The sequence below is a fragment of the Apus apus genome, chromosome 1 (assembly GCF_020740795.1).
Source record: "Apus apus isolate bApuApu2 chromosome 1, bApuApu2.pri.cur, whole genome shotgun sequence".
In the NCBI taxonomy this organism is placed as follows: Eukaryota; Metazoa; Chordata; class Aves; order Apodiformes; family Apodidae; genus Apus; species Apus apus.
In genome coordinates, this window is record NC_067282.1 from 156,950,185 (window position 1) to 156,962,503 (window position 12,319).

A 12,319-nucleotide genomic window follows, 5' to 3' on the forward strand; every position below is an offset into this window, starting at 1 on the left:
TCAGTTCTCCCAAGAGTGTTTGGTAGGTTAGATAATTTGCTGGAGCAAAAGTTCATCAAAGAAAGCACCGGAAGAATCAGTGTTATTTCAAAGCAAGTTGGTCCTGAACCTCCACAGATTTGTATAGCAGCAACAGCGAGCTTGAGACAATGCAAGGAATTCTCTTTTTCAGCAACATAATGTATACCAATGTTAATTTTTCAATTTAGTTGAAATATGCAGTTGTTTACAATCCCTTTGAATTATGAAATATGGAAAAAATTTCAATTCTTATACATGAGTTCTCATTAGAAGTAAAAATAGCAAAACTCTAATAAGGGGGCATTGCCAGCACATGAAAGACAGGAACTGATTATTTGATGACTTTGAAGGTTTATCAAGAAAGAATTTGTATGCCACAAATTGCCTTAAAGGTAACAGTGAGAGCCAAAGCATGTAACATGCTCAGTGTAATGGACCAAGCAGGTGACTTTTGTAAAACACTTATTGAATAGGTCTAATTAAGAGGCCTGAAGTTTAATTAGACACAAGAAGCAATTTGTTTGGGAAGCAATTTTTAGCTGGGCAGAGGCCACATATTAGAAACACCCTACAGAAAGATGTGTTGAGGCTGAAAAACAGTACAAATGTGTTAGTCTATGAAGCAGAAGACAAATTAGCACACTAGTTACAGAACATTGCATGTGATAAAGCAATAGGTCTGTTCTTTCCTACTGGGTTTGTATGTCTGACTGATGAATAATAATATTTTTTTTCTTTGGGGACAAGAGGGGAAAGCAGGAGAGAGTACAGAGGGAGTATGTACAAGGAAGCTGAGTCCACGAGCTCAGAACATTTTTCTGTAGTGACTGAAACTGAACATTCCAGAAGAGACAGTTTGAAGCAGGCTACTCTCACAAAAATGAATATATACCCGCTAAGAGTGAGTCCCTTTCCAAAACAGAAACAACAGAGAGATCTCCTGAAAACTCAAAGGAGAAATGTGAACACTTTAGCTTCTGACTCTGCCATCTAGTACTGTGGAACTGTTTGAAATCCTTGTCTAGGAGATACTTCTGTTGTGAAAAATATTCAAAGTTTGTTGTCATAAGAAATGGAAGAACAATGTTTCTAAGTTTTCAGTGAGAAATGCTAAGAGTAACACGGCACATTCTTTCAACTTACCTATGCAAACCTTACAGTCAGGAATCATACTGTGAATGACAAGAACTATCTACTTCCTGACTGACTGCAGTGACCACAATCAGAAGAATGGGGGCCTTTTATACCTAAAAGGCAAATGGTTTCTCAGATACCTTGGTGGGCAGTATTTGACATGCATACCACTCAAGTGTGGCCAATAGACAAATGCATTGTGTAAAAAGAACTGAATTGTTGCTTTCCGTACAAAGGAAGTCCAGGTATCTCCTATGGACCTCCCACTACAGGCAAGTCCTAATGATCCACTGAATTATGAAACAAATGATGGGTCCAGGGAGGTCCAATAGATAACAACCTATCAAATGAAAAAAATTGCCATCTCTATCCCATGCATTCCCAGCTCCCCTTATCATTGAAAAGGACAGTTAAGCTTACCAGATTTTTTCATGAGAAAGTCTTCTAACTCTTGGTTCATTCTACAAAGATTTTGAAGGGTTTCTTCTGAAGAAGAATAAAATCTTAGATTATGATGATCCTCTAATTACTGCTCTGCATTCATGGATGTGTGGACTTCATGATAGCCTGTCTGAATAGCAGCCATGAACGTAAAAAGGTTTTAGGAAATCTGTACCACTTTTTACCTTTCCTTTGTCTCTGCTCTCTTAGATATACAGTCCTTCTTTGAAAATGCTATAGCTTTAAACTGTTTCACATTACAGTTCATGAGATTGGATTATTGCATGCAATTTTTGAGCATTGCTAGTTCCCTGCCCTTTTCCAGGCGACAATCTGTTACAGCATGAAGTTAAATCTTCCTCAGTTTCATCTGATGTTTCCAAGTGAAAATGGGAATCCGTAGATGTGATATTGATAAATCAAGAATACACAACTCTGTCTGCAGGAGGTGCATGTTCATATATCAGATCACCTGATACTCACATAGAATTTCCCTCTTGATGCAGGTTCTGCTCGTCTACATAGTTACAAAGCACAATCACAATGATCCGTTCTCTCTTTGTCTGTTCCTCATGTGAAAGTTGCTTTTTAAATCCAAAATATCTAATTGCACAGTGAGGAAATTTCATTTCCTTATTAAAGATGTGAAAACAGCTTTCTGAGGCAAAGAGTTTTCTGCAACCTAATATTCTGGATATTTCAATCGTGTTGTTACCTGACCAGAATCTGGGCTATCAATTATGGACCTATAATGGAGCAATTGCACCAATCTTAGTGTATTTTCTGATCACTTACACTCACATTCTGTTTTTCTACATACATTTCCTAGGCTTAAATTATTTTATTTATGTTTAATTGGATTAAAATTTGCCTCTCCATACTGAACTCTGTAGTTCAAAAACATGGATGGCAGACCCTGTTTCTAACCAAAAGAACTGACTTACATTTGGAAATATTAAGGAAACATCTCTGTGGGAGCTTGTGACCAGCAACTAGTTGATGAGTCATGCAGGTTTTTGAACACTATTTTTTTATTCACATAAATATACAAAGCAGTCAGAGAAAAGTATTGAGATTAGTTTTTCTTACCTGTATCTGCTATTTTAAGACAAGGAGAAAGTTTCTGTAAGTTTTGGTAAAATCCATTTAGCCAATATACTCCTGCAAATAGCCTGAAAGAAGCTGGTTTGCAACTTTTGCCTCAAGCAACTGCAGATTAATAATTTCTCCTCCCATATTTCAACTGGTCCTTTTAGCTCCTTAGGTGCTTTTTGCTGTATTATTAAGAGAGATTAGTAAAGTGTCAGTTGTGATGGAGCCTAAAAGTTAATAGTTGTCTTCCAATTTTTTTTCCTGTAACTAAATCAGAAATTGAACTAGTGCTTTTCTGCATCTTAGTTGCTTAATAAAGCTGCACATGGATTCTCTGAGTGGTTATAGTCAGTTCATAGCAGGTTAATTCTGTGTTTCAAATGCACATATGTTTCCAGAGTGTCCTGAGGTGATATCTGGGATTACCCAACATTTCATGCTTTGAGCCACTCAGGTAATCTGGCTCCTTAACTCAGTGGCTAGTTTGATAGATTTATCCCACAATCATTACTTAAAATGCTCACAAACTTACAGCTCCTATTTAGGTAAGTGTATCTGAAGTCATCTGAAGTGGGACGTATGCCCAGAATTACTTCAAGCACTTGTTTATTCTACAGTAATGGATTCTTTGAGATGACAATTGTCTACATGGGTACTACCATCAGTACTCCTTGTCTGCAACCATTTGACCTCTAAGAAACTATTCAAGTGCTTAAACAGAGATGTCTAGACTAATTCGGACACTCTTGATATCTTTTCTGGCCTCTAGCTACTCACCCAGAAAGACCCAGGTTTCTAGTAAGTCATGTGTCATGTTTATCAGTCCTTGCAGTCACCTTGAATACTCTACTGTGTCTAAAGTGGCCATATATAGAATCATTGAATCATTTCAGTTGGAAAAGACCTTTACTATCAAGTCCAGCTATTAACTCAGCACTGCCAATTCCACCCTGAAACCATGTCCCTAAGCACCACATCTACACATCTTTTAAATACCTCCAGTGATGGTGACTCCACCACTTCCCTGGACAGCCTGTTCCAGTGCCTGACAACCCTTTCAATGAAGAAGTTTTCATAACATCCAATCTAAACCTCCCCTGCAACAACTTTAGGCCATTTCCTCTTGTTCTTTTGTTTCTTACTTGGGAGAAGAGACCAACCCTCACCTCACTACAACCACCTTTCAGAGAACGATAAGGTCTCCCCTCAGCCTCCTCTTCTCCAGGCTAAACAACCCCAGTTACCTCATATGCTACTCATAAGACTTGTGCTCTAGACTCCTCACCAGCTTAATTGCCCTTTTTTGAACTCGCTCCAGCACCTCAATGTCTTGATTCTGGTGAGGGGCCCAAAACTGAACAGAGTATTCAAGGTGTGGCCTCACCAGTGCCTGTGTTTAGTTTCCTGAAACTCTTCCCTTCTTTTCACAGAATCTGCACATCTTATGTGTGATGTTACTTTTTAAATTAACTATAACTGTTTGTGAAAAGAAAACATCTTTCAGAGGTTGTCAATCTGCCTAGAAAATTAATAGCTAAATTGTCTTGCACGAATTACGTGCAAGATATTGCACGTTTAGATATTTTTTCCTAAAGATCATTTATGTTTTGCAAATACTTTAAAAAATAATTTCTATGGTTATCTTTTCACATTTGCAAACCCCAAATAAATCAGTGGGGAAAATGAATATAATTATTTTTTCCTTCACTTTCCCCATCCAATATGTATAACAAAAAACACGTAGTGAGTTGCAAGCTTACTAAACTACCAAAATTTTTAGTGATTAGTTTCAAAACAGTTATATGTAACTAATTATATAAAATATCAGTAAATGTTCCACACAGAAGTTGATGTAATCTTCCATGACTGCATGTCTACATTTAGAACTGGGCTGTAATTCTACAGCCAGAGGTATTTTCTAGATGTTCTTCATATTTATACCCTTTCTGTCCTTACAGCTTTTTTTCTGTGACCAAATAGGAAATTTTGCAAAACTTACATGATGCCATTTGGGGTGGAAGGTCTTTATCCTTACATGATTTCTTATGAAAGCACTAGTTCTATTATTGTTGGCTTTGAACCATAATTCTAAAATGAAACACAGCACAGATTAGCTTGTGTGTGAAATGAGGAGAGGCAAACTGCTTTGTATCACATATTAAGTATCTTAAAAATACTGTTTAGATTAGAAATATATTCATTATCAAGCTTAGGAGAGATGGAAATGTATGGTCAGGAAAATGCCAGAACATTTATTTTATATTCTTTCTGCTTTTGTTTCATGCTTTGTAAAACCAAATTGTTACTTAGGCAAATCCTTCTTTTCAAATACAAGTGTTGAAATTGTTGAGGAACATCCATTTTTAGAAACAGTATTCTAAAAATCATCCATTATTTTTCCAGTTTCTTTTGCCTTGATGATTATTAAGTTTTGTTCGCAGTTGATGGAGTAGTTTGTCATTCCTTCTTCCCATTTGATGTGTGAAATATCAGGAGTGGAACAATTAATGAGATTTCATTAGAGTCTTCAAAAAAAAAGGATATGGTTTCAAGATCTTATCTGTCACATTCATATTGCTTTGCACTGATTTTGGTTATTAAGTATCACCAAATTTTCCTCTTCTGTTACTCTTCTCTTCTGTACTATATTGTCAAATTAACATGTACTTTCTGAGCACAGCCACAGCCCACTCAACTGTTAGGAGAGATTACCACAGAACTTCTCAAAGCAATTACATGTGATCTTTCTGCAGAATTACATCAATTTCCATTCATTTATCAGAATTTTTTTGTGAAAGATTGCTTGAGTGTTGCAAAGAAATACTGGTGTGGTTTTTTTATTATTATTTCTTTTTGCAGCATGTTAGAGTTGAGATATTTTAGTATAATTTTAGCTTGAACATGGATGTTGAATTAGTCCACTGTTTCACCTGGGAAATGTTGATCATTTTAGTCCATAAACATGTTAACATGTTAGTTTTCTGGACGATTCTTATTTTGATGAGCAGGTATAAGGCAGATTCTTGTGCAGAAAAATGTGATGGCTCATGGAAGGCTCTCTGTCATTAAGATGTCTAGGAACCATACCTTATATAGTCACATAGAAAGAAATTCTCATGGAAACGGCATTATGGAGGTGGCAAGTGCAGCTTTTTATTTTTGTCTAGGTTGAATTTTGCAGTTAAAGATTAACCCTTAATGTGATCTATATAAAAATTACATTTCTGTGCCCCTCAAATACAAAATAACTGCTGTGAGTATCAAAACAAATTTCTGAAAATGTGCAAGAGAGTCAATACATCACTGTAGGAGTTAAAATTAACTCTAATTGCACCAGATTGGACTCCTGTTGCTGAAATTTTGGGCAAGAACTATATTTGGGTATGATGATGTGCTTAGAATTAGCAGCAATTACCAACTAATATACTTCCTCACTGAAGGCTTTTTTCTTCATTAGGGGTTGGCAAGCAATATTCAAAAAATTCCATATGGACCTGTCTTTCCCCTGAAATCTTTCTTATTTTTGCAGTTCCTGATGAGTCATTGTAAAACAGACGAGTAAAATGTGGACAGTGAAACTATCAAGAAGGTAGCGATAGTGAGGCAGTAAAATCCTTCAGTACAGTCAAGTGCAGACTGCAATGTTAAGGGGTTGAACTGGCAGTTATGGAGCTAGGAAAAGCAAACACATAATCCACAGAGACTTTTACTGTGATTTCTGTGGGACGGTATGGTTTTGAGAAGCTGATAATTTTGGAACGTGGGCACGGAGCCTGGAGACCACTGACACGAAGCTGGCAAACTGCCTTGTGGTGTTTTCTTTAGATATAAGAGGAAGCAGAAGGAGAAACAGCAGTCTGACTGGACATTGTTGCTCCTTTTCTGTGGTGTTGGTGGTGACAGGAGAAGCCCACATTCTCCATTGGTTGCTTAGTAATCGTGTTGTTATATCTTCAACACGGGTCCATGGTACCTTGCTATAACATTTACTACAGGGAGAAAACATTGCACTGCCTCATCAAAGATAACTGCAGCCTACATGCGGCAATCAAAGAGCTGGAGCTTTGTCAGAGGACCATGTTGTTTTCTGGGTGAAATCATGCCTTCTTGAATATTCCTACTTTAGTATTTAAATACTTTTCAGTTTTCTGTGTTACACCCTTTCTTGCTGATCATCCCATTTTCTGGTATCACTTCGGCAATACAACCAATATCATAATTACTGAAGGTATTCTAATGTGTCCAAAACATTCATTACCATGCAAACAAGATGCCTTATTTGCTTACTTACCCTTCTATGAGAGCATACTCACTAAATGTTTCTCAACTGTGGTTGTTAGTTTTATCAATCAACTGGTTATGTGGAAAAGGGAGTTGAGAATACCTTTTCAGGCAGATATTACACGTGCAGAGTGTGCTGCTAAAAACATCTTTCTGTATCAAATACAAACAAAAATTTAATATTTTAATAGTGCAGGTGTCATAATACAGCTGTTACCATAGCTATGGAACAAATTTCTGGTGGATTTTTCTTTTACATTAGAAACTTCTGCCATGGCAACAGCAACGAGAGTTAAAGATGTAACTCTGTCATTATAATTTATCTATTACAGCTCTTTTCATTACTATTATTAACAACTGTTATTCTCCTGAATGTGCTTTAGCTTTGAACATGGAACCTCTTGAGATACAAATGTGAATAAGCTGATTTCCAACTTTATATGAATGCACAATTCCCAGTATTTAGTATGTTCCTGTTTTTCTTAATGTGTTCTGTAGCCTTGGAGTCAGATTCAGAAAATAGATGTGTGAGCTTCATGTAGCATCTGTAATTATACCTCTCAAATTCTGAAAGAGAAAAATGGTATTCCACAGAGTTCTATATATGTATGAGAAGCAACTGTGCTGGGGTGCACCAGTGTATAAATAAATAGCTGATGGAATTGCAATCTGCCACCTAAATGCCAGTTTGGTTGTCTATAAACTGGTGATAATAGCAATATGTATCTGAGACTTTCAGTTTGCAACAGAGCTGAATTTATTTGTAGTTCCAAATGTGAATGTTTTCCATGCAACACAGATAATGGCAGTAGCACAGTGATTTTCAGAAGTAATCTGCTCAGATGGGTAAGCTGTACATGCACTTGTAATAACACTAAAGATCTGTAGAAATGGCATCTGTTTGTGTTTTGGTATTTAGGAAACTATTTACAAGTAAAAAAGATCAGGTGGTAAGAAAAGCAGTATCTGGTAATGAAGCAAGATCTCTTTTTGTTGGGTTGTTGTGGGTTTTTTTAAGTTCACAAAAATAAATGCTCTTGCAAAAACAAAAAAAGTATAATCTATCATGAGCAAAAAACTTACCTCCATTGGGAATCAATCCAAGCACAGGAACTTTCCTGAAGTCCATCCACAGAAGACTTATTCAAAAGCCCATGAGAAATCAAAACTGGTATAATTAACCTACTGTTCACTGAGTATAGACCTATGCAATATAGTTGCCTATCTTATTGTTTCTTTGTACCAGTTAAGTTGGTTGAAACAAATAAAAATCAAGCATCTAACGAAAACGTTCAAAAGCATATTATGAAGTTAAGGGATAGAACAAAATAGGAATACAGTCAGAATATTGCAGATATATCAGTAGATTTGAGATTAATTCTAGCCACACAGGACACTGATCATCAGTACAGACAACTTAATGAAAGAATTTTATTGAAAAGAACAAGAATAATTTAGCTGTGTTTAAAAACAGATGAAAAATAATGCATATCACATTTTGTGCATCACTAATAAGCCTCAGAAGAAATATCAATTTCAGTATCAGTTGTCATAAACTTTATGGCAGAAATATGGAAAAATAAAAAGGCACCAGTCTCAGACATGGGTGCTAAGAGCTAAGGTAGGATTTTTTTAATTTTTTTTTTTTTTTTTAATTTTAAAGTACAGCTGCCTATTTGAGCTAAGATACAGAAAAAGCATTATATTATCATGTTTAGAGTTGTTCATACTTTAAGTTATTTAGACTGAGGTCTTGGACATTTACATAAGCACTGAAGATGTAGTTGCAGTTTTAGATATGATGCCGTTTGAAGAGTTTATTTAATATCTCATGCTTCAGGTCTTGGGTCAACAGATATCAACTTGAAATAAGAAAGAAAAGTGTACTCTAGCAAATGTTTTTATTACTATCTATTGCATGGATATTGTTTTTTCCTCTATGATTTCTTTAGAATAATAAGAGTGGGTGATAGGCCACTACACTGTTTATAGCAGTGGTACAGAGCATCTCTGTTCTCTCATTTTTCTCTGAACATAAAAGTATTAAGCATCAACTGCATTAGGATACTAAAATAATAATATAAATCGGTATTAAAAACACATGAGACTTAACAGTTATCAATTCAAAAGTCAAAAGATTCAGAATTATCATGGAATCATAGAATCATAATTGAATCTTTAAAGTGTTGATTGGAAGGAATGCCTAAAAGTCATCTAGTCCCTCTTCCTGTTTGGAGCAGGACTGTGAATCATCAGGTCCGAAATGACTTTTCCTAGCCAGGTCCTGAAAACTTCCAAGGATGGAGAAGCCACATCCCCAGATAACCTGTTCTAGGACTGCAGTGCAGTATGACCACATACTATTTTTTTCCTGACAACCCCAGTCTTTTTCATTGCCCAGTATATATATGATTTGCATTGCTCAAAATCACGGGAGGAGGAAGGCATAGCCAAGAGATCTTTGCTTCCTTTGTCACATAATTATAAAACTGACAGCTGAGGCAGCTGAGCACCACACAGAGAATGCTCTGCATCTGCCAGAGCTTTTGTTTTGCTGTTCAAGATAGACCAAACTTTATCCAAGTAGTCATTAACAGAGTTCCTTGGGATTTTTGAATGCTGAATTTTAGGTGTTAGGGATCTAAATTATAGAACAACTGAAGTCAACAGTAACTATGCTTTGAAAATATTTTTATGCAACATTAAGTACTCTGAACAATGAAAACAATAAGAATTTATAATTGGTTGCCCACAATTTGTGGACATTTTCAGCATTATCTTCTTATACCTTACTTTACCGAATTAGAGGGCTACCACATTACAGCCTTCCCCTGTAAGGATACATGAGTTTGTATTTGTGAATGCCTTAGATTATGGGCATCATAAAAAGTCCAACGAGGTGCTGATTTGGCTGACCAGCCACAACATACAGTGAGCAGTATCACTCTGTCTCCACTGACTGTCAATCTGATTTCTGACTGCAGCATGACCTTACATACTTCTTATTCATGTAGATATGTAGAATGAGATGTCCTAATCTGGAGCCAAATCCCAGCTACTTTGTTTTTCATGTAAGGGAAAAACACTGGAGTCAATCACTACTTGCATAATTTATTTTTTTTAGTTCATGTACAATTAATTCAGCAGCTATCAGAAATCTAAGAAAGTGAGCATGTTCCATGTTCTCCTTTTCCCCTGTTGTTTTGTTATGTTTTTTTTTTTTCCCAAAACAAACTTTTCTGGCATTATTGATTCCTTAAGCTCTGTCAGGTCCCGCATTCAACCTTTTACCACAACAGCCCACATCTATTTTGTTGCAAAATGTCTTAAGTGTGTGTTCTAGTCCGTTTTTCCCAAAGAAGAAAAGGAGATTTTATTAGGTTGCACTCCTAATCTTTATTAGAATTTTGTCATAATATTTTAACAAATAAGAAAAACATGCAACTTTACATTTTTAAGCTGCTGAATAGTAAAAGTGTTGATGGTGTTTTGAAGTACCAGCCAAAGTCTTCCTTCTATTGTTCATATAATCAAATATTGCCTCCTTTTAGAAGTGATATTTTGAGATTTGTGGGGGTTTTTAAACAAGCAGATATTTTATCAAATAGGAGGAAACAGCTCAATTTCTTTGATGACATGATTCTATGTTTTGATTCCCTCTGGTAGCTAGTGCAGTGCACACAGTCCTGCACTTATATTCTACATATGAACATAAAAGTTCTAGCAGGAATGAGGTGAATGTATTTGTCTTTAATGAAGTCATTACAGAGATACAACTTTTAGTGGGGACACAGTTATTCTGAGTAGAATATGCTAACTTAATGCCATGTGTATAGAGTGCTCTTCTCCACCCCAACACTTCAAATGAGGCATCACAGGTGGAAAAGTGTCTCTGTTTTTTTCCCTAGTACTTGCAGCAATAGGCATAAAAAGAGCTATAAATTTTTAATAATCCACTCTGAACGGTGCCAAAAAGTGCATTTTTTTGGTCCCTTTTTTGTGTGTGTGCGCAGAACTGCATATAAAACTTGTTTCAAAAATACTTTATTTCCTATTTTTTTTCAGTGTTTACTATTACTCTGAATCTATTATCATAAATTCCCAGAAATAAAAACAACACTCAGATCAATTCTTTAGAGACTGTCAGTAAAAAGGCATAGTGCCAATTCACTATTATTATAATGAATATAAAAAGAAAAATTACTGACAATACTCCTGACAATACTGGTTCTTCATGTGTTTTACTACCTACAAATTAACTAGCTAATTCATCATACTAAGCTGTATAATTTTTACACATTTCAACTTAGTAACAAATTAAAAGAGACATCATCAAGTTGATGGAAGAGCAATGACCTGTTATATTTTTTAAATTGGGGGGTTTTTCCTAGAATTTATGTGTAAGCACTGAGTGTTTTGGGCTGTTTTTCAAGCAGTTAGGATAAAATAGTGAAATACAGGGAGAGAATTGTTTTCTAAGAGAATAATAAATCAATCCATGGCATAAGTAACTTTTGTTTCTGTACTTGAGAAAGAAGGAAGCAACATACAAAAGTTGTTTTGCGGAGAGTAAGTTTTGCTGTTTGCAGTGTTTTACCACCTGGGTTTTTAACAAGATACTCTCTCATTTCAGAGCGTCTTTGCCAGGGAGAAACATCTGCTGAAAGTGGGCTTCCTGAAGGACACCCTGCTGAACAGTTTGCAGGTTTACTTCATGGATCATCTCCTGCATGTGACCCACCTGATAACCCACTTCAGCTTTACAGCAAAGCAAAGTACAGTGGTCCACTAGAGAAAAGCATTTTGAGCAAGACCACATCACAGAAGATACAGCTACAGAAAGAAAGCAACACTGATCCTCCTGTTAAGAAAAAAAAGCCACCAGTTGTGAACAGAACCATATTTCATACTAAAGCTAAGCCAGCAGAAAATCATACGTTGGTTGGCACGTCAGCAAGGATAAGTGAACAATGGGTCATTACCACTGGGGGATTTGTGGAGCGAGCGTGCACACTTGGGAGAATACGATCTTTACCAAAGACTTTGCTTGAAATGCATTTGTGCAAAAACGTTTCGAAATCGGATTCTAATCTGATTACCCACCCACCAAATGACAAAAAAGCACGAAGCAATTGGAGCGAACCCACTCCAAACCAACAGAGCTCCAAAGGGAATTCGGAGAGAACACCTTCATTCACATCAGAATGGGAAGAGGTAAGTTTTGATCCTTTTCAAGTGCAAGCAAATATATGGTATAGTAAAAATGCTGTTATTGTTTTTAATTCTAGAGATGAAACAGAAAGTGAATATTTCACACTGCAAATCTCATAAGGTAACACATGGAAGCTGG

At 36.1% G+C, this 12,319-nt stretch overlaps 1 protein-coding gene across 10 annotated transcripts in view; it reads left to right on the forward strand.

The window, feature by feature from the left end:
* ANKS1B (ankyrin repeat and sterile alpha motif domain containing 1B) overlaps positions 1-12,319 on the forward strand; it is a 432,033-nt gene that overhangs the window by 194,664 nt on the left and 225,050 nt on the right. For all 10 annotated transcript variants that reach the window (XM_051612894.1, XM_051612912.1, XM_051612951.1 and 7 more), the window contains one exon: positions 11,603-12,183. In XM_051612894.1, coding sequence (XP_051468854.1) covers positions 11,603-12,183 — 581 coding nt within the window. The remainder of the gene's footprint in view (positions 1-11,602; positions 12,184-12,319) is intronic.